The sequence below is a fragment of the Mus pahari genome, chromosome 11 (assembly GCF_900095145.1).
Source record: "Mus pahari chromosome 11, PAHARI_EIJ_v1.1, whole genome shotgun sequence".
Lineage (NCBI taxonomy): Eukaryota > Metazoa > Chordata > Mammalia > Rodentia > Muridae > Mus > Mus pahari.
This window is the reverse complement of record NC_034600.1, coordinates 6,253,595-6,276,832: the sequence shown is the minus strand read 5'-3', so window position 1 is coordinate 6,276,832 and position 23,238 is coordinate 6,253,595. Positions and strand designations below refer to the sequence as shown.

The window sequence follows — 23,238 nt, the reverse complement described above, 5'->3', positions numbered from 1 at the left end:
TAGTGTTTTTAACAAACCTTATTTAACATGTAAAGATGAGCAATAATGATCAATAAATACATAACCATAATACATGACTCAGAACTTAATGGTTTATAGAAACCATAGAATTAAGAAGTTTGCTAGATACCTAATTTAGAAATATGTATGTATGTATGTATGTGTGTGTATATATATATGTACACACACACATACACACACTAAAAGCAGGCAACTTTCAAAAACCTCCTACTATGTATAGCCATCCATCAGATACCTGATGGGGAGCTCCATCAGATACCAAAAGCCTTGAAGATAGCCAAGGCTCCCATATAAAATGCTATATTTGAATATAATCTGCTCAATACTTTAGATTATCTCTAAATCACTGATACTTAATAAGGTATAGAGGCACTTAAGTAGTTGATATGTTTTATTTTTCCCCTTGTTTAAAAAAAAAATGTCTGTACATACTCAGAACAGACACACTTTTCCCCAAATATATTTTATCTGCAGTTGGTTGAACCCACCAATGCAGAACCCTTGTAGGGTAAGCTGTCATATTTATTTCCTCTGCACCAACAACATCCATTTTGGGGTTATAAAGTTCAAGGAAACAATTCAAAATATAAAGCGTTGAGCATAAATATATTCCATATTTCCTTATTTATTAATAAAAAATCAAGAGAGAAATAAAATGGGAACATTTCACTGTAAACTTAAATAATTCAAAATAATGGTCATAAAGATTGTGCGCCAAGAGGAAGACCTTAATCTAATATTAAGAGAAAATTCAGGAAACAATTACGATTATTGGTTTTCTTTTTATGCCATTTAATTCCACCGAAAATTTCCGCTATATTCACTAGAAAAGTAGAAAAACTATCTGAAAGTGATTAAATCAGAGCGCGTTTGCAATAAGGGATGCTAGCCATGATCTAAACAGCTTTCAGGATGATAACAGGCCGGGCCTCCAGCTTCCCAGCAGCTGTAACGAAGACGAAAGCTTTGGATATAGTTTCTAGTTCAGTATCCTGGCTTCTACGTAGCCCAGTGCTGCTAGCTGCTCCTTGTCCAGCCACCAAGAGTTCATTGCTACCCACTCTAGAAGTCCAGGGCAGTATCTCCCGCCCATTAGTTGAGACTCGAGCGCCCAACAAAATGGGCTCTTATGGAGCTTGCGATCACTGTCCCAGGATCCTACTTCCATCTGTCCGGATCCTCCGACCCTCTCCGTTTTGGAAAACAAGAACCATCCGAGAATCACTTTAAAGACATTGGCACCTCACTTACCCCTGGAGCAGAGCCCATCAGCGAAGCTGACACCCTACCTCAGATGCAACGCCAACGCCGCGTTTGCAGAGCGCAGGCGCACTACCACTCACGCAAGCCAGGAGGGGCGTGTTGCGCAGGCGTAGAATCTTTCAAGCGCGACACCCGCGCGACTCGGTGCGCAAGCGCAGTTTATCGCTGAGGCTTGCGGGGAGTCAGACATGGCCGGGGTTGGCGCAGTTTCGAGGCTTCTTCGCGGGCGGCGGTTGGCGCTAGCTGGGGCGGTGAGTTAGTGCCACGGAATGGCGGGCACCAGGAGTGCGCCACGATCCCACCCGAGTTGGCCTGGGTCTGGGAAGGTGCAGTGGGCCGAAGCCGACTGCTTTCCGGAGAAGGTCACGACTCCGAGGTCGCGGGCGTGGAGTCTGGCCTTCCCTGTCTTGGTCTAGCGAAGTTCTCCAAGGTTAAAGGGAGGGACCGGCCTGTGGCACTCTGCTTGCGGACAGGTCTGCGAGTAATCCGTTGGTAGTCTGGGTGTTGACACTAAGACATATAAGTGATGAGCTTATAGGTTTTGTGGAGTGGCTTTAGTTACTGTTTTTAAATATCAGAGAGATATTTGAAGACACCAGGTGAGACTTCTGCACCGTATTCATCCAATCTTGCAACTTCTTTTTGCATTTGAAGAGGGACACAGAGTGGCTCAGGGCTGCAAGGGTCCGAGTTGGCCTCCCAGATTGTCAGATCTTGTCTCAGTGTACTCTTTGCCGGTCACATGTTATTCGTCAGATTGCTAGGGTTTTATTAACGCAAACTAAAATGGACAGGTTGGGTTCTTTAAAGTGAACTGTCTCACCTACCTACTTAACAATTTAATTACGAAGTAAAATCCCCAAGACATTGAACAGTATCTACTTGCATTGTGCATAAAATTATGGCTATAGTTGTCTACTTTCTGAAGTAGATATTAAAATGCATGTTCAATTAAATGTTCAAGGATTAGTTGGCAGCTATTCTTCTTGTAAGACCAGAAGGCATTTTCAAACATTGATAATTTCTGTGATTTGTATTTGCTGCCACAAACTACTTCCACCTCTATCCCTTGGGCTCTGCAAGGAGGGTTTTAAGTACTGATCATTGAAGCCCTTTACAGGAAATAATAAGTCAGCAATTCTATTAGCAGACTTATTATTATTATTAGCAGAATTCTATTGTAGCAGAAATAGGTGAGCCCACCCCATGCCCAGGATTCACTCCACACACTCAGTGAAAAAAAAAAAAAAAGGGCTGGTGAGATGGCTCAGTGGGTAAGAGCACCTGACTGCTCTTCCGAAGGTCCGGAGTTCAAATCCCAGCAACCCCCTGATCCTTAACAAGATCTGACGCCCTCTTCTGGAGTGTCTGAAGACAGCTACAGTGTACTTACATATAATAAATAAATAAATCTTTAAAAAAAAAAAAAAAAGTGATAGTCTGAGCCTAGCTCTGTCTGGCAAATGCCCAAAAAAGAACAGTCAAGGATAGAAGATTTTTACTAACTTGTATACACCTTAGGTTTATGCATACCACATACGTTGACATCCTTAAATTACTTTCATATTCCAGATCCAGTTTATGCTTTGACCAATTTAGACAGAGACAGGAGACTGCAAGTCTGGCCACTTAGGCAGGTGGGAGATTTGCACAGCAAAGGTATTCCACATTGCCTGAATTATTTTTAAGTACATCTTTATTGTTGCTATCTATGGCCATCTTGTCCAGCTGTCTGTCAGAATTAGGCTTTTGTTAAGAAGAGAAGTGGGGCTTTATGGAATACCATATTTAAAGTTGATTTTCACCCAGGACTACCTCCTAGAGGAATGGTCTTTGAAAGAGAAATGGGCTTAATAGTTGTAAGTTGGTTTGTCTCCTTTGTTAAGGGAAAGAGTCTAATGGCTGCTCAGTCCTGCTGAAGAAACATTTACATCATAGAATCCTTAATTTTACTTATGTCCAACAGGCCTGGTTACTATAGTCATATCTTTGGGGTATTTTTGGAGGCAACACTTCCTTAGCTAAATACTATTTTGTGTGACTTAATGTCTCCTAAGCAAGCCTATTAATAAATCCTTTATAAAATCAATTCTTTTACTTCATTTCTTCTACATCAGTGTGTCCTCATCCTAGGCTAGTGCTCAGTGATTCCTCTGGAGACTAAGACCTAGATATTGACTTTTATTCGGACTGGAGTAAAATTCCAGTTGAAAGTGAGAATAAGGTTCTAAGCATATGAGACCAGGCTGTACAACTTTCTTTTCATAGGGGCATAATTGAAAGCTATTTCTTTCAAACCTTCCTTAGTTGAATCATATTAGCTGCCAGCATTTTACCTTCTTTGTGGTGGTGCTTCATAACTGTTCTGTGGTTAAGTAAACAGGATAGTAAGACAGGAAAAACAGGATTGACACACAAATGGCACCTCTCAAAATATGCCTTTTGGTTTTAAGAAAGTCTCTATGAGGATGGCTGTTCCTATCAAAATTCTGCCCTCTAGCTGAATGTTCATTGGCATTTGAAGTTTGTTTGTTTGTTTGTTTTTTAATGAGGATTTTGAGTTTACCAAAGAACAGAATCAAGTTAGCAGAAAAAGAAATTTGTGACTACCAACTGAGAAGTGGTGAAGAAAAGGAATTGTTTTGTCCTGTCAAGGTTTTCTGTATTGACAAATGCTTTCAAGTTATCAACTCATCAGATTTATTTTGCCTTTGTTTTGCTTTGCATGGTCCCAATATACTGATGTGACTCACGTTTAAAATTGTCTAAAGGAAAAATAAGAACAAGGACAGCTGACTTCTATAAAGTTTGTAGAAATTCTTAGGAAAAATACATGAAGCATCATAGTAGAATATGTGGTTCTTGGTTCATTTGAAAACTTCTGGCTTAGTATTTATTCATAATCAGGATTTTAATTTAAATTTGGAGTTTCTTGGGGATTTGTCCCAAAGATCTTCAGATAGTGGAGAAAGTACACAATTTGTGTCCATAGTTTCCACTGACCTTTAAGGGTTTGTGTGTGTGTGTGTGTGTGTGTGTGTGTGTGTGTGTGTGTGTGTATTATGAGACTTGTGAGGTAGCCTCTGAAAGTTTAAGCTGTAGTTATCTAAGTCAGGGGTAGATATCCCTTTGAACTGTATTTTAAGCATCTTTAAAATAATGAAAATTAAACATTTTTATTACATTTGCTTTTATGTGTTCACACATACTATAGAGAAGTTAGCAGACAACTTGAAGGTATGGCTTCTCTCCTACAGAGTGAGTCCTTATGTCCTCAGGCTCAGCAAGAAGCATCTTTGCCCCACTGAGTCATCTGGCTGTCCTTAAAAGCTATCTTTTCTTTTTCTTTTTTTCTTTTCTTTTTTTTTTTTTTAATGATTTATTTATTTATTATATGTAAGTACACTGTAGCTGACTTCAGACACTCCAGAAGAGGGCATCAGATCTTGTTACAGATGGTTGTGAGCCACCATATGGTTGCTGGGATTTGAACTCGGGACCTTTGGAAGAGCAGTCAGGTGCTCTTACCCGCTGAGCCATCTCACCAGCCCTTTTTCTTTTTTTCTTTTTTAAAGATTTATATATTTATTATATGTAAGCACACTGTAGCTATTTTCAGACATACCAGAAGAGGGCATCCAATCTCATTACAGATGGTTGTAAGCCACCATGTGGTTGCTGGGATTTGAACGCAGGACCTTCAGAAGAGCCGTCAGTGCTCTTAACCACTGAGCCATCTCTCCAGCCCAAAAGCTAACCTTTTTAATGAAAATAACTTAACATGGTTATTTTTTAAATTAATATGATGAAAGCTCTATAAATGAGGAATAAACTATTCTGTTCAGTAGTGGAAGCAATTTCTAAAATAGTACTATTGTGCACTAGTATTTACCTTCATTTCTGGAACAGTAGATTTTTAGACATCAATTTTCTAAATGATAAAAGAATTTAGTTATCTTAAACTACTTCCTCTCTCAGTGCCAGCAACTTTTAGATCTTCATAAGGTGATTTTATAATTGCAAGAGTTGTTTAGAAGATGATTTGTACCAACTTCAGCTGAGATACTTAGCTTACTGAGGCACTTTGCTTATTGAGGATAATTAATAAATAGCCTCTGCTCTTCTCATCCTCTCTCCAACTTTTTAAATTAGAACACTTGTCCTACAGGACAAGGTATAAGTGACTTTTTTGTTACAGTGTAGGTGAATTTCCTCATTCATGTTCATGTTTCCAAAAATTTAATCATAAAGATTTTTTAAAAAGTTGCTTCATCAATGAAAACAAGCTAATTGCTGGATATTGTAAAGTTGAAATCTGTCATATTACTAATTCAGATTTACTTATAATGTGTTTATAAAAAGATAAAGAGATATAAAATATGTTCTATGGGTGTGTGGTGAGGTAAGGGCGAAGGGAATGTCTCAGTGGGCCTTGAGGGACCAGCCACACAACAGTATAATATAGAATAGTTTATTCAGGGCATGAGAGGGGAGTTAAGAAGGTAGGAGAGGCAGAGAGAGGGAGAGAGGAGAGAAGTAGATGCTGGCCATGACCATGTGGAGAAATGGGGGGTGGGGGAAGAAGAGAGGAAGAGAAGAAAAGAGAAGAGAGGAGATGAGGCAGGGTCAGGCTGTTGCCAGGTAATTGTGGGGTGGAGTTTAGACAGAATTCTGACACCTACCATGCTTACAAAGAAGTTACTCATTTAATGTTGCCAGATTTCTTTCTCTCATCCCCCTTACTTGTCTTACAGATTTTTTTTATGTCATAATAATGTCTCTTCAAAAACATAGGGATTTTTTTTAGTTGTCACGGGTATTTTCTAATAATTTTTCCCCTTAATTTCTTTTTTCTTTTTTAAAGAATTATTTATGTGTATGAGTACAGAAGAGGGCATCAGATCCCATTACAGATGGTTGTGAGCCACCATGTGGTTGCTGGGAATTGAACTCACAACCTCTGGAAGAGCAATCAGTGTTCTTAACCACTGAGCCACCTCTCTAGCCCTATTTTTAAACCTAACCCCCCCCTCTCTCATCCTGATTGCTGTCCCCTCCTAGTTCCCCTCTCATACACTCCTTCCTCCTCATCCCCCTTCCCCTTCTCTGAGGGGGTGAGGGGGCCCCTGAGTATCTCCCTACTTTGGAGCATCAAGTCTGCAGGGTTAGGTGCATTCTTCCCCACCGAGGCCAGACAAGGCAGTCCAGTTGGGGAACAGATTCCAAGACAGGTAACAGCTTTAGGGACAGCCTCTACTCCAGTAAAAACATGCAATTCTTAAAATCATTCCTGACTTTCCCATTTCTGATTACTAAGTGTACTTGACTACCTAGAACTTTTGGGGGGATATGTCCAAGTCTCTTCATTATATTTTGGTCTTTTTAAGTAGAGCAAGTAAAATGAAAAATGTATTCCCTTAATGGCTGACTGGATTCACTGTGGACTGATTTCACTGACACTAGGTTTCTTGAGTGTATGTTTATCTTAACCTTGGATGTGGAGAGTTATAGAAGTTTCCTGAGGAAGGCTAAGGATAACCAGTCAGGGAGAACAGGCCTGATCCATGAGAGGGTGTGTGGCTAAAGTCTTGGTTATATATGGTAAAGGGATATATGATTTCATTCCTAAGGTTAAGGTTTACCTTGTTTCAATAAGTAGTAGCCTGTTACAGAGTACAAGTCTCCCAGTTATGTAATCTAGTTCATTTTCTTAAAACCAAAATTCTTGAAGGACATGCAGAGAGCCAATATGGGAAGGGTTAAGATGGAGCCAGTAAAAATGCTTCATATTTAGAAAATACAGCAATATGGATTTCTTTGCCATTCTTTACTGAGTTAACAGACTAATATACTACAAAGCAAGGGTCAGTAATACCCTGTTGGAAAACAGGCTGTTTTGGAAAAGGCTTTTCCTAGAATGCCAAGTTAGTAGAGAGGACAAGACCTGAGTCTTTAACTCTTAGTCAGGGTCCCAGGTAAACTTTCTAGAAGAATGAAAACAACTTGATATATAGGAAGGTTAACAATTTAGAAGGAAAATTTTAATTCATTTACTTCTGTTTCTGTTCTTCAAGACCTAACACTGTTCATTTCCTGCAGTGGCCAGGAACACTCCAAAAACAGACCTGTGGCTTTCACTTCTCTGTTGGTGAGAACAAGAAGGCATCAGCTAAAGTTTCAGATGCAGTAAGTTTAATGCTCAATTCTAAACAATTCTTGTTTTTGTTTTATTCAAGTCAAGATCTAGCTATGTAGCTCTGGCTGTCCTGGGATTTGTTTTTTTTTTTTTTTTTTGTTTTTTAAGACAGGGTTTCTCTGTGTAGCCATGGCTTTTCTGGCTCTCACTTTGTAGACCAGGCTGGCCTCAAACTTGGAAATTCGCCTGCCTCTGCCTCCTGAGTGCTGGGATTAAAGGCATGCGCCACCATGCCTGGCGGGATTTGTTATGTAGATCAGGCTGGCCTCAAACTCACAGAAATCCGTCTAACTCTGTTGGGATTAAAGGTGCGCACCATTATGCTCAGCTTGCAAATTTTTCTTGTTTTGAAGGATTATGATCTAAGGACATATTTAAAGGAAAGGTTTGTTTTTTTTTTTTTTTTTTTAATATTAGTTGTATTCTCTAATGTGTGTAGTGTAATACTTACAAAAATACTTATTGACATTTTTGCTGGCAAATCTATCTAAACTAAACTCTAAATTCAAATAAAGTAACAAAATAAGAAAATATTAATGAGCTGTATATGCTGTGATGAACAGTGGAATTCCTGCACAAAATAAGACTATGGCTACTGGAGTTGAGACTCCTCTGTATTTAGCCTGTTTTGCTTTCTGTTTAAAAAATATGAACATTACTCACAAGTTTTTATCATATGAACTAGCAAGGTTATAGAATATTGCTTGGCAATTTTTCAGTAATCTTCGCACACAGACCTTCTCCCTAAATATAAACTTGAAATATAGTTGTGGTCTGTGCCCAGGCAAACTGAAATGTGCTAACTTAAAAGCAACATTGTTTTCAAGAGAGACTTGTACATCACAGTTGAAGAAGCTATCTGTACACTAAGTTCCTGTAGACAAATGGATATGGTTATGGACATAGGAGTAAAACCATTGAGAAAAAGATAGATAATAATTAGAGCTCATTGTGTTGATGTTTTCTTCTGCTTTTACACTTCCCTGCTTTGGTAGCAGAATAGAAAGATTGGAATCTTAAAATTTTGAAGTGCTCTCAAAAACACTTTTTTATTAAAAGCTAGGTATGATATGTGATAGCATGTACTTTTACTCCCAACACTTGGGAAGCAGAAGCAGGAGGATGAAGAATTTTGAGCCAGCCTGAGCAAAATATGTCTCAAAACCAAAAAAAGTAAAATAAAATGAAAATAATCTGTGTGTGTGTGTGTGTGTGTGTGTGTGTGTGTGTGTCTGTGTGTGTGTGTGTCTGTGTGTGTGTCTGTGTGTGTGTGTGTAGCAGTCCATCTATTGTCCATGAAATCTGACTGCTGGTTCATTGTACCACACTTCAACACCAAGAATGCACACTCAGGTCAGAACAAGATTGGAAGTTTTCTTTCTGTGCACAGCAGCTATTCTTTCCTGTGATTATTTTGTAATTATACTCTTGATGTTTTATGAAGTTAAATATGTAATGAATAGCTGAATTTCCTTTTCAGATTTCTACTCAATATCCAGTGGTGGATCATGAATTTGATGCTGTGGTTGTAGGCGCTGGAGGGGCAGGCTTGCGAGCTGCGTTTGGCCTTTCTGAGGCAGGGTTTAATACTGCATGCCTTACAAAGCTCTTTCCTACCCGATCACATACTGTTGCAGCACAGGTAAGAAAAAGGCCCTCTTTTGATGCCAACAGATCTTGTACAGCACCACCTCTCCTATAATACAAAGTCTCGCCTTCTTATTAAGCTTCAGCCATAGTTGTTGGCATCCAGTTCATCATTCATTCTCACTTTCCAAGTCACTGCTTGTAATTTCTTCCTCGGGACCATTGTGGATTGGCACCTCATTGTTATTTTCATACATGGGTCTTTTTTCCAGCTGACCTCCTGTATGTCTCCCTATCATGGAGACATATTTTTTCCACACTTATTCCCTGATATATATATATATTTGCACAGGCCAGATCTTAAGTTTAGACAGCTTTTTATCACTGAGACAAATACCTGAGATAATAAACTTAAAAAGAGTCAGACTTAGTTTGAGGTTTCAGAGCTTCCAGCCGAGATCATGTGGCTAAGCTTTTTGAGTCTATGGCAGCACATTATATCACTGAGGGAGCATATGGTACAGGATGCTACTTTCCTCATCTCAGGGCAGCCAGGAAGTAAAAACCATAGAGAAGTCAGGGTACTATATCCCCTTCAAGGACATACCCCAATGCTTAAATTCTTCTCATTAGGCCTCACCTCCTAAAGGTTCCACCATCTACCAGTAGCACCATGTGCCTTTAATTTAGCACATGTGCCTTTTTGGGGATCATCAAAATCTCCACTACATGGATAATGGTGAGCTTTGATGGCATGGATGTAAAGAATAGAAAAATACTGGACTTTGATGCTCTCAAGTGTAGAAAATTACAATGATTTTTATTCTTGGATCACTGGGATCACTGTTAGTAACACTAATCTTTATATGGGTAGGAGAATCATGTTTGATTATCTTTCCTGGCATCTGGATTAGTTTTTTCTAAGCCAATAGCAAAGTTTGATGGCTTCTAGGAGCTGGAAAAGCCTCCTTCGTCTCTGTTTTTGCTGAAGCATGCTTTGAGCACTTAGTTGCAAAGGTGGTTTGTTAGTGAAAGAATTAAAACATACAGGAAGAAATTATGGCCTAGAGGAAAAAGGAGACCTGAATAAATCATTCTTACTACTGTTGTAAAGTTGTAATGTGATGGGTAGTGTAGTCATAACAGAGCGGGAGAAAATAGTTTGGAAGCTTGTTATTAAGAAGAATTAGGTGTAGGTAGAGCAAGTCTATAGTTCTTGAGATTTGAGAGTTCTCAGAAGACCAGCATTTGTGGCCTGGTTTTCAGGCAACAGTAAAGTGATGGGTACTATCAGTTACACATTTTATTTCAAAATAGCTTTTGTGTCCTATAAATATGTAACTAAAAGTTATCAAGATCATCTTGTCTTTACATTGGAGGGGTTGACTAAAAAAGAAAAGAAAGTAACTAACATTTATTCAGTTCCCACAAGGTTCTTAGTTTTTCCTTGTAACTCATCCAAACTGAAAGATACCATAACTGGGAATGCTGAGACACAGCAGTAATGAAAAGGAAAGAAATTCAGCTTAGGTCAGCTTTTACAAAGCTTACTGAACAACAATTGAAAGGAGAAGGAAATAAGATATATGTATTTTTCCCATTGTTATAAAGCAATGTTTAATGTTTGGTAACATATAAAGAAAGATTTTAAAGTTCAAAAATTGGGTAGCCCTATACATTTGGCCTTTGGTGAGGAGTCCCTTGCCAGCAATGTAAAATGGCAAATTCCACCATGCTATGATCTTATGAGAGGAAGTCATGTTACCAGATAGAAGACCAGAAAATGGATAGACTTAGTTTTGGGTTTTGTTTTGTTTTTGTTTTTGTTTTTTTTTTCCTGAAAACAAGTTTTATTTAAATAAGGTTTAAATACCTTATATAATATTAAAACTGGAAGGGAAAAGAAAAAAAAAATCAAACTGAAACAACAACAAAAGTTTGTGACTTCATATGACACTGGGCAGCTGCTGCTAGTGATTTGAAACCTCTGCAGCTAGCCACATGACCTGTGGCATCAGTTTCGTATTTTCTTGTCATAAGTTTATTTACAGGCTGGCTTCACCCTTCAGTTGTTTCAGTGTCTCTCGGCTAGGATATATCTGATTCAAAAGATGACCCTGGTGGCCAGCAAGATGTTTATGACCTCTCTGGAAAGGTGGCCCTTTCTGAATTCTGCCTACCTAGTCAGACACCAGGGGTTCTTTTTACCGTCAGGGACTCCCTCTAGTGGTATAGCTGGTGTGGTACTCCAGCTTCTCTTCACCTGGGCCATTCAAATGGTGACATTCTCTTAGGGCAGGGGACTCTATGCTCAGCTGAAACATTGTTTTCGCTCTGTTTCAGGATGTAAGCTGCCAGGGCTTACTGTTTGAGCTGTTTAAATGAGGGACTTGGAAGACTAAGCAGCATGGCTCTTTTCAATTTATTGCATGAAGGAGTTATACTAGTCCAGATTAAAAGAGGACCCCAAATTGTTACATTAGACAGGCTTTGAGGTTTTTAAACTCCTGACAAGGGACAGAAGGGAAATTGTACTCATTGCAAGAAAGTTCTCACATAAGGTTCAGAGAGTCACAACAGTTAAAACCCATGAACCTTCAGCTGATTGTCCTTAGCTAGTTCAGTCTCTATCAGAAAATGACATGTGTTCTTGTGCTGGTCACCTGGAGCTAAATTACTTCTTTATTCTGGATGCTCGATTATAGTACAATTGTAGGCAAGTTTCTTCTTAAATGCCTTCACTAGTTCCTTTTTGTGGTAAATCATTAGTAATCCCTTGGACAGTAGTAAGGGTCTTTCTGCCATTTCTCGGTTGAATTCTTTTTTTTTTTTTTTAAAGATTTATTTATTTATTCTATGTAAGTACACTGTGGCTGTCTTCAGACACTCCAGAAAAGGGCATCAGATCGTGTTATGGATGGTTGTGAGCCACCATGTGGTTGCTGGGATTTGAACTCCGGAACTTTGGAAGAGCAGTCGGGTGCTCTCACTGAGCCATCTCACCAGCCCCGGTTGAATTCTTATATGGGTATAATCCTCAGTGCCTGCAGAAAGGAGGTCATCATCCTTACTTACATCAGCAAAGGGGTCAAAAGAGTAGAGGTTCTGGATAGGGCACATAGGATATGATTTCTTTTCCTTGGTAGAAACCCTGCAGAAGACAGCTACAGAAGAAGTGAGGAGGAGGAGAGGGAAAGGATATAACACAACAGGGATTATCAGGAAGCTAGGAGGCTGGAGGGGGAGGCAACTGAGTCCACAGCAGAGGCTCAGTGACTGGACTAGTCTTGCTTTTTTACAGGAACACTTACAAGAACAATCTGAGATCTAGTAAAAACTACTTTAATTCCTCTCAAGAGGACATATCCCCAAAGGCTAAAGGGTCCACCATTGTACTGTGTATTGTGTCTTCTTCTGATACACGAACGATTGAGAAACAATCAAATCATACACAGGTACCTTCTCTTGTAAAAAGTTTATATAAAAGGGATGAATGTAGAGGCCAAGAATGGTGACCCTAACCTTTAATTCTAGTACTTTGGAAGGAGGTAGAAGCAGAGGCAGGAGAATCTCTATGAGTTCAAGGCCAGCCTTGTCTACAAAGTAAGTTCTAAGGTAGGCTATACAGTGAGACTCTATGTATAAAATTTCCAGATAGATTTGTTGAACATCTTTAGTTGTTAGGTAAACAATGGCTAAGTTACAGGATCTTTTCTAGTCTTCACAGGCCTGGAGATCAAGTAACATTCCCATCACAAATAAAAATTAAGCCATCTGTCTACTCGGGAAGTCTCATGACTTGGAATCTGTCCTTCCTTACTGCTCCTTAACCCTCATGAAGAGTCACCACATTTGGAGTTTGCTTTCTCTGAATCAGATCTAAGGGAGGAGGTGGGCTGTAGAGACTGTTAAGATATATAAGCAGTTGTATGGTGTTTCCAGGGAGGTATCAATGCTGCTCTGGGGAACATGGAAGAGGACAACTGGAGATGGCATTTCTATGACACTGTGAAAGGCTCCGACTGGCTGGGGGATCAGGATGCTATCCATTACATGACAGAGCAAGCTCCTGCCTCTGTGGTTGAGGTAACTGAAGGGAAACTCTTGTGTATGTGCTCTGGATTGTATTACAAAAGAATCAGTGTAAAAATAAAAAAGGGGATGGAGAATGCATGCCTACTGCAATTGAGCTCTAGGGTCCCATCCGAGGTAATGATGAACCAATGAAGAAAGTTTTTCCTGTAACTATTCAGTTCATTTAAGAAGATAATTTTTTTTCTCCCTGAATTATCAGTGTTTTCATAGAATATGCTAGTATTGAAGTTTTAGGTTTTGGGTTTGGTGCAAATTTGGTACAAAATTGAGTTTTTTGGTTTGTTTGTTTTGTTTTGTTTTACTTGTTTAAGATAATATATTTTTGCTTGTTTTATGTTTCACAGCTAGAAAATTATGGTATGCCATTTAGCAGAACTGAAGATGGGAAGATTTATCAGCGTGCATTTGGTGGACAGAGCCTCAAGTTTGGGAAAGGCGGGCAGGCTCATCGGTGTTGCTGTGTGGCTGATCGGACAGGCCACTCACTCTTACACACCTTGTATGGAAGAGTAAGGCTGACTTGGTGGTAAAGGATGGTGTTTATGATAACAGTGGAAATGTCATAGGACAGGAGGCAATCACCCCATGGGTTATTTTTTTTTAAAAAAAGAAAAAAAAAGTAATGTTCTACCTTGATAGCTGTGACTGTAACCAAATCAACTTAGGGAAAGGTTTTGTTTCACTTTATAGTTTTAGTCCATCGTGAAGGGAAGTCAGGGCAAGAACTTGAGAAAGGAATTGCTGTGGAATCCTTGGAGGAACATTGCTTGTGACTTGTTCCCTATGGCTTGCTCAGGGAACAACTTTTTTATACATCCCTGGACCTGCCATGGGATGGCACCACACCCAGTGGCTGGGCCCCTTCATGTCATCAGTAAAGGAAATGCCCCCAAAGGCTTGCCTCCAGTCCAATTTTATGGTAAAATTTTTTTCAGTTGAGGGTCTTTCTTTGATGATTCTAGTCTGTCAAATTGACAAAAAATTAACACAGATAGTAAGGTACCTGAAATAATTATTATCTGAAAGTATTGAACACATATTGTGAAAGCTGTCTCTAAGGCAGTATGTTACTCCTTATGTCTATGTTGGAAAGTTGAGTTGGTAATCATTTCTTACTATTTTGAATTTGTGCTGCATAACATGCCAAGAACAGAGGAAGTATTCTTTCTTTCTAACATAATATTGTTACTGATTTTTTCAGGAGGAGTTTCACATCATGTACCCTAGTCACACTCACTTCTTAGTCTTCCCAGGTCTGCCCCCAATCCTGTGCAACCTCCTTGATTCCTGCCACCAAAAAGGAAAACAAGACCAGTTTGTTTTGCCCATATACTCACTGGGGCATGCGTAATCAGACTCCCAGTAGCCAGCCAGCCCCTTAAAGAGCACTATGTATAATAATGTGCTTTTATCACCTCTAAGTTACTGAACTGATTGATATATTTTAAAACTTCACCATTTAACTGGATGAAGTCTTGAGGAACAGTAGTCACCAGATCAGTGGTTCACCCTGTGGGTTGCAACCCTCAAAAGACCACTGGAAAATACCTATTTATATTACCATTCATAACAGTAGCAAAATTATAGTTATGAAGTAGCAACAAAAATAATTTTAAGGTTAGGAGTCACCACAATATGAGGGAACTGTATAAAAAGGTTGCAGCAATAGGTAGGTTGAGAAACACTACATTAGATAGCCTATTTTGGCATGTCCAGATAATCAATAATCTGAGCTCTGTCTTCAGAAGGTAGTGACAAGTGGTTAACATGCAAATATTAGAGCACCAGTAGCTTCCTTTAGGCTGAGGACACTGAAAAAATATGGCAGTATGTGCTTGTTCTGTGGTTGTTTTAAGAGTTTGCCTATGCTCTTTAGAGTTCCTTGCATTAACCATCAGGACTATCAAATCCACCCCTGGTAGCATTGTCCAGTGCTGACTCTATTATGTGTATGGAAATGGGCTTATCAGCTCTGCCTACTACAGCCCCAAGTCTGGCCATACTGGAGTGTTGGTTTAATCTTAATCTTCAATGCAGTTTGAAATGTAGGATCCTTTTCTTACAGTCTCTGCGATATGACACCAGTTATTTTGTGGAGTATTTTGCACTGGATCTTCTGATGGAAAATGGGGAGTGCCGTGGTGTCATTGCACTGTGCATAGAAGATGGGTCCATACACCGAATAAGAGCAAAAAACACTGTTATTGCTACTGGGTAGGATTTTATTGTATTTAATTTCTTATATAAAAATGGAGTGACAGTATGGGGGCGGGAGTGTTTGCTTTTTTGTTAAGTAAAATGGTTCAGAGCAATGGGTCAGACGTAGGCCTTCATGTCATCTCATGTGGAAGATAACCTTTCCCAGCCTTGGTACCTTTGTCACAATATAGATGTTCTCTGAGCATAATAGGACAAAATTTGGGATTATAAAGCTTACTTTACCTGTTTTTATATAAATAGTAAGCTTGGAGAGTCACATGGTATTTTCAGATAAACTTTCCTGCTTTCTTGTTTACTACATATACTGATTCTTATAATCATGAAATACTAAAAAGTTCTATCTGCTTTCATGATGGAAATAAGTACGTTTCAGTTTATATGATTTCATTTTTACCATTTTAAAAGTTATGAGCTCAAAGTGTATCTCAGTTGTAGAGTATTTGCTTGTCTAGAATCCACATGGTCCTGGATTCATTCTACTTTACCACCATCCCCTACTCCCACCCACCCCCCAAAAAAAAAGAAAAGGAAAGAAAGTTTAAGTAAACAAACATTTTTAAATAGGTATAGAACCTGAATAGATGTTTTTCCCAGGTTGGAGGGAAAACACATGGTCAGCAGATTTATGAAAGTGCTCAGCACCATTAAACATCTGGAGAATTCAAGTAACATCCACATTTGTGAGGGTGGTTAATGTAATGATACAGATGGTAAATGTTGATGAAGATGTAGAGGAAAAGCAACAAGCTATCTTAGTTACTTCTAAGTTACTTGATAAAATACCATGACCAAGGCAACCTATAAAAGAAAATGTTAAATCTAACCTCCAGTTTCAGAGGACAAGAGTCCATGATGGTGGAGTAAAGGAGCAGCTAAGAGCTTAATCTTGATCCACTACCACAAGGTGGAGAGAATCCGGAGTCTTTTGAGACATAAGAGCCCACCTTCTCAGACATTTCCACTAGTTGGGGACCAAGTATTCAAATATGGGGGGCATTTTTAATCAAACCACCATACTGGGTAAAAGCAGTTGCCACAAGTCTGGCAATCTACCTGAGTTCAATCTCCAGAACTTACAGTAGAATAACAGATAAACTCCTTAAAGTTTTCCTTTGACTCCTGCACACATGCCATGGCAATGCCTGTTTTTGTTTGTTTGTTTATTTTTCCTTAAACAAAACAATGGGTGAAGAGATTGCTCAGTATTAAGAGCTGCTACCCTGGCAGAAGACCTAAGTTCTGGTTTTAGCCTTCACTTTAGAAGGCTCACAACTCCCTGTAGCTCCAGCTTTGAGGTAGCCACTTTGGGCATTGACACACATGTTGCATAACTCACACAGACACATAAACAAAACAAACAAACAAACAAAAAAGATATAGCAAAAAGTGCCCTAAAAGTCTAAAGGCTATTGGGAGTATAAATTGGTAGTTAATGTGGAAACTCCTCAAAAAACTAAAGGAGACGGAGGAGATGGCTTAATAAACAAGGTTCTTGCCACCTACACATGAGAATCAGACCTTGGATGCCCAGAACCCACATAAAACTGAGCAAGTGTGACCCTGTCTGTAGTTCCATGACTTAGGAGGCAGAGTAGGGATTCTCCAGTATGTGCTGGCTAGAGAGACTAGTTAGCTAGTTGGCGAGCTCTTGGCTTCAATAAAATGTGGTGCAATGAAGAAAGTCACCCATTGTCAACATTAGGCATACACACACAAACTCTCATACCTGAAGCCAGAAGAGCGAAACTAACATGGTGTGGCAGCCCCACCAAAGCAGTATATGCAAAGGGGATGAAGTCAGCATAATCAACATCATGAATATATCATTTATGCAAATGTTTGCTATAGTATTCACCATGGCCAGACTGTCACTGTAACCAAACAGAACAATATGCAGGGAAAGGCTTATTTTGACTAATGTTTTCAGCAGGTTCAGTCTGTGGAGTATGGATTCATGTTTTTTTTTTTTTTTTTTTTGGCTTTTCGAGACAGGGTTTCTCTGTATAGCCCTGTCTGTCCTGGAACTCACTTTGTAGACCAGGCTGGCCTTGAACTCAGAAATCCACCTACCTCTGCCTCCCGAGTGCTGGGATTAAAGGCATGTGCCACCACACCCGGCTTGGATTCATGTTTTTAAGCAAGACAAGTATATGATAGGAGACAGCTCTTTACTTCATGACAAAAAGTGTAAGACATTAGCCCAAGACTGTATATATTCCTAAGGACATACCCCAAGAAATCTGCTTTCTCCAATAAAGCACCATGTCCTCAAGGCTTCACGACCTCCTAAATAATGCAAGTTGACATGGACCAAGCCTTTTCAACATGAGACTATAGGGGACATTTATATTCAAATAGAAACAATTTGAATCAAGGGATGAGCAGTTTCTGAAATCTAATAAGATATTGGCTATAATAATGGTAGTTGCCAAGAGTCTTAAGTGCCCACACCACAGGATAATTATGTAAAGTTATGTGTTAATGAAATTGATTGTGAAAATTGGTTACCAGTATACATTATCAGATCATGTGGACATCTTACAAATACACTGTATAGCTGGGGGAGAAATAGTAAAAGAAAATAACAAATTAACAAATATTTAAATTTTTTCATTATATGGTTGTTTGAATAGGAATGGCCCCTTTAGACTCGTGTGTGTAAATGCTTGGCCCACAGGGAGTGGCACTATTAGAAGGTGTGACCTTGTTGGTGACCTTGTATGTCACTGTGGAAGCAGGCTTAGAGGTTTCATGTACTCCAGCTAGACCTGGTGTGTCAGTCTAACTCGTAAGTCAGTCCCAATTAAATGTTTTCCTTTATAAGAGTTGCTGTGGTCATGTCTCTTCACAGCAATAGAAACCCTAAGACTCATTATAAAAGTTATATATTCATATCAGGAAAATTCTTTGAAGATAAAGCACAGAGTACCAAAATACAAAAAATACAAAATTCCCCTTCTCTGTCTCCCGGCCTCCATCCTATGGTAAAAACATCACAAGTATGGCCTCCCAAGTATCGTGTGCCATGTATATACATGCATGGGGCAGAGAATATTACAAGCAAGGGGTCATTAGAGGTTGGTGCCCTAGAGAAGGCACCATATAAGAAAAAGTTTGTTGTGGACTGATGCTTATAATCACTGTTTTCTGTTTTCAGGGGCTATGGGCGAACCTACTTCAGCTGTACATCTGCCCATACCAGCACAGGGGATGGCACAGCCATGGTCACTAGGGCTGGTTTGCCTTGCCAGGATTTAGAATTTGTTCAGTTCCACCCCACAGGTAGGACAGAATACCTGTCTGGCTCTGGGCTCTTCTGTGTATTTTAAGCATGCAATACCTATTCCTTGCTTTGTGGTGCACTTCTCCCACCTTGAGTCCTCAAGGAGAATTTCTCCTGGTTCCATAAAGGCAGTTCATAATAGATTTTGGTTTCAGGGGTTTAGGTGCTTGTGGTAAGAGGGATGTGAAGTTAGAACAGATCAAACTGCACCTGATGCCAAAGTTAGGTATTGGATTTGGATGAAGGAAAGAACTAGTTGTGGGAGAAATTAGTTCTTTCTGTCAGAGGAGAGAGATGAGCAGAGATAGAGAATGAAAAATAAGTGAGTTAGTTTTCTTACTTCAATTTCTGTCTAGTGTCCCTGAGCCTCTGGAACCAGTCATGTACTGTGTTTAGCACTTCATTTTTTTTATACTTTCTTTACAATATATAAAAAAATAAGCTATCCAATGGATGTTAGTGAAGCTATGAAAAGTGAAAAGCACTTTTAGAGCATGTAACCTTTTGGCATTTAAAAGGAAAATTAGCTTTAAAATAACCTTTATTTAGTTTCTTATACTTGGCATCCCTTGTCTTTCCTTACACTGAAGAACAAAGAATTATATTAAGAAACTTCATCATGCTTCTTAGGTTTGAATTTGGTCTTTGCCCTTTAATAACTCTGTGACTTAAACAAGTTACTAAACCTCTTTTTTTTTTTTTTTTTTGTCTCTGAGGATAGAGTTCTTAGTACCCTTCATAGACATGAAATGAGTGAATGTTTAGACTTGAAACATAAATACTAACCATTAAAATAATTTTTGCTCTTTCAGGACTTAAGATAGAAATTCTCTAAGTTGTTTTATCCCTGCCTAAACTTGTTACCGCATTTCTTGGTATAAAGATATATTTAAAAAAAATAAATCTATTAAGGATGGATGACGTTTAATCAGAGTATGAGTTAGACCCTGCGAGTGAGCTGCTGTTCCTGAATCTCTGTGCTTTCTGGTTTGTTGCTGCTGCTTGTCACACACATTCCTTCTCCTACTTGACTTTTCTTCTTATTTTGAGTTTAATGTTCTTTGTGTCTCCTTTACTCCCAAAAAGTGGCTTCTAAAAAAGGATTAACCATTTGAAGTAGTTTCTTAGTCCTCATTCATTTATAAACATTTAATCACTTGGATTTTTACAGGTATATATGGTGCTGGCTGCCTCATCACAGAAGGGTGTCGTGGAGAGGGAGGTATCCTCATCAACAGTCAAGGTGAAAGGTTCATGGAGAGATATGCCCCTGTTGCCAAGGACCTTGCATCAAGAGATGTTGTGTCTCGATCCATGACTCTTGAGATCCGTGAAGGAAGGTCTGTAATTCTCCTCCAGGGATGCAGGAGTGTAGGCAGGTGGATAAACGTGTCCACTTTTCTCTTTGGTAGCCATTAGGTCACATCTACCTTTGCAGACAGGTGCCCTGCCCTCAGGGTTAGGGTTAGAGAATAAAGCTACATCATTATTTTTTGACTAACATCTGTCAATTTATGATATATCCTTAAAGACATATATTTTGAGAGTCTTCACATAAGTGTATCATCATATATCTTGGTATGAGCTGAGAGTCTCAGGCTCAGCTAATACTCAGCCTTAGGAGTTCCTTTGTTTTAATCAGTATTACAGGTTGTGTTTCGGCAGGTGTTCTTCAGGGCTTGTGTGTCACTTGTCTTTTAGTGAAATTGCCTTAGGTTCCAAGTGCCTGGCTTTAATCTAGGGACTTAAAGTGGGTTTGATACTTTAATTTAAAACTCAGAAATCTGGTGAGTTATGGGAAACTTTCTAATATATTTACCAAGGAAAACATAGGAAATCATAATACCCGAGGCAAGGATGTAAGATTGGTGAGTATAGGCTTTCATTCTTGGCTTTGTCCTTGCACAGAAGTGTTCTGACACACTATGATTAAAAAAATACATGAAAGGGCTGGAGAGGTGGCTCAGCGGTTAAGAGCACTGACTGCTCTTCCAAAGTTTCTGAGTTCAAATCCCAGCAACAACATGATGGCTCACAACCATCCGTAATGAGATCTGACTCTCTCTTCTCGAGTGTCTGAACACAGCTACACTGTACTTACATATAATAAATAAATAAATATTTAAAAAAAAAAAATACGTGAAAGAAAAAAAGTATCAATGGGACACTGACCAGAGATGAAGGTGAAATTTTCCTCAAGATCAAAGATTGTTCAGTCTAACATAGTGATCTTAGTTAGCTCTTTCTTACCATTCTTTGCCTAATGTTACAGTATTGTATTTGTAGAGGCTGTGGCCCTGAGAAAGATCACGTCTACCTGCAGTTGCATCATCTGCCTCCTGAGCAGCTGGCCACACGTCTGCCTGGAATTTCAGAGACGGCCATGATCTTCGCTGGTGTGGATGTCACTAAGGAGCCCATCCCAGTCCTCCCCACTGTGCATTACAACATGGGTGGGATTCCCACTAACTACAAGGGACAGGTGATGGTGACAAGGCTACTTCACAAAAATCCCTTTAGAGCTTAGAGAATGCAGTGTATTTGATAGTGTAATGTTAGTTATACAATGCCATACCTGCCGGTCAGTGAGAGGGTAGGTTATGTTTTTGGGGTTGCATCTGCTTGGTAATAACCAATAGAATGTTAATTCCCCTATACCTATAATACTATGCACTGTTTCCATTTTACAGTTGATTTTCTATATTATTTAATACTTTTACAGTGAACTTATAAATTAGTGATCTATATATACAATTGGTACTTGGGTTATAAACAGTTCACAAGTGCTTATCAGCTGGTCCTTCTGGTTTGGACTCCTGGTCAGTACCACTACCCCCGTTTACAGATGATCCCGTTTTCCATCACCTGTCACATTCCTTAGTTAAATCAGGTGATGACTGACACTCTGGGAAACCTAAAACATCCTTTGACCTGTTGGTAGCAAACAGCAAGAGTTCTGGAGCAAAAGGAGAACTGGGGATGTACTAAAGAGAATGACATAGAGAAGACGCAGTCTTTACTTTTGCTACTTCAGGCATAGGAAGTCTGCCAGGGAAGCAGGCATATGGACACATAGGTATTTTGTTGCTTCATTTGAAATATTCTTACAGGTCCTGAAGCATGTGAATGGCCAGGATCAGATTGTGCCTGGTCTGTATGCCTGTGGGGAGGCTGCCTGCGCCTCAGTGCATGGTGCCAACCGGCTTGGAGCAAATTCTCTCTTGGACCTTGTAGTCTTTGGCAGAGCCTGTGCCCTGAGCATTGCAGAATCTTGCAGGCCTGGTATGTGTTCTCTTCCAGTTCTCAAGCCATTCTAGGAGCCTGCATAGTCTTTATTTGTTGCTGAAAATTTGTTTAGTGATCATAGAGGAAATCTGCTTTTTCCCATAGAAACAGTATTGATGTTGAGATTAGCTCTGGGAAATATTAATAGTTAAAAAATTTAATTTTATTTGCAATTCGTTTTTTACACTCCATATTCCATTCCCCACCTTTCCCCATCCACCATCTGACTGCTCCACATCCCACACCTCCTCCCCAACCCACCTCATCTCCACGTGGATGCCCCCACCCCACATCCCACCTGACCTCTAAACTCCCTGGGGCTTCCAGTCTCTTGAGGGTTAAGTGCTTCATCTCTGGATGAACACAGACCTGGAAGTCCTCTACTGTATGTGTGTTGGGGGCCTCATATCAGCTGGTATATGCTGCCTGTTTGGTGGTCCCATGTTTGAGAGATCTCAGGGGTCCAGATTAATTGAGACTGCTGGTCTTCCTACAGGGTTGCCCTCCCCTCAGCTTTTTAAAGATTTATTTATTTATTTATTATATGTAAGTACACTGTAGCTGTCTTCAGACATTCCAGAAAAGGGAGTCAGATCTTGTTATGGATGGTTGTGAGCCACCATGTGGTTGTTGGGATTTGAACTCAGGACCTTTGGAAGAGCAGTCGGGTGCTCTTACCCGCTGAGCCATCTCACCAGCCCCCTCAGTTTTTTAAGCCTTCCCTATTCAGCAATAGGGGTCAGCTGCTTTTTAAGACACAGTTCACTGTATAGCTATGGTTGGCCCAGAACTTTATAAATCAGCCATGCTGGCCTTGAATTCATAGATGCCAACCTGCCTCTGTTTCCTGGCTTGATTGCTTTATGTCCTTAAGACATTATTAAGGAATTGGTATTTTGCTGGGCAGTGGTGGCAAGTGCCTTTAATCCCAGCAGTAGGGAGGTAGAGGCAGGTGGATCATTATGAATTCAATGTCAGCATGGTCTACAGAGTTCCAGGACAGCCAGGGCTACACAGAGAAACTCTTGTCTTGAAAAGCTGAAAAATAAAAATAAAAAAGAAATTGGTATTTTGAGGGAAAATTGATTACATATTATTTGTCTGTTATAAATAATGTTTGCAGTCCAGTATTAATAGTCAAAATGAATCTGTAACTTCTTGGTAATTATAGAAAAATTTTAGACTGTTTTAAAAACAACATTTAGAACTCCATTTATAAAAGAATGGCATAGGCCCTACCCCTCAGGGATAGAATGAATTTCAGTTGAGGATTTCTTTTTTTTTTTTT

At 39.5% G+C, this 23,238-nt stretch overlaps 2 protein-coding genes and 1 pseudogene across 2 annotated transcripts in view; 1 reads left to right on the top strand and 2 right to left on the bottom strand.

The window, feature by feature from the left end:
• The window catches only part of Ccdc127 (coiled-coil domain containing 127), a 7,696-nt gene extending 6,332 nt beyond the window's left edge, over positions 1-1,364 (bottom strand). Inside the window, exon 1 of the mRNA XM_021208639.2 lies at positions 1,273-1,364. The gene's annotated coding sequence lies outside the window, so the exon portion shown is untranslated. The remainder of the gene's footprint in view (positions 1-1,272) is intronic.
• A 65-nt stretch (positions 1,365-1,429) lies between these two features.
• The window catches only part of Sdha (succinate dehydrogenase complex flavoprotein subunit A), a 28,623-nt gene continuing 6,814 nt past the window's right edge, over positions 1,430-23,238 (top strand). Inside the window, exons 1-10 of the mRNA XM_021208175.2 lie at positions 1,430-1,535; positions 7,384-7,470; positions 8,961-9,122; positions 13,010-13,153; positions 13,507-13,671; positions 15,228-15,376; positions 18,540-18,664; positions 19,837-20,005; positions 20,952-21,147; positions 21,776-21,947. Of these exons, the coding sequence (XP_021063834.1) occupies positions 1,473-1,535; positions 7,384-7,470; positions 8,961-9,122; positions 13,010-13,153; positions 13,507-13,671; positions 15,228-15,376; positions 18,540-18,664; positions 19,837-20,005; positions 20,952-21,147; positions 21,776-21,947 (1,432 nt within the window). The 5' untranslated portion in view covers positions 1,430-1,472. The remainder of the gene's footprint in view (positions 1,536-7,383; positions 7,471-8,960; positions 9,123-13,009; positions 13,154-13,506; positions 13,672-15,227; positions 15,377-18,539; positions 18,665-19,836; positions 20,006-20,951; positions 21,148-21,775; positions 21,948-23,238) is intronic.
• Positions 11,648-12,187, bottom strand: LOC110328747 (annotated as a pseudogene).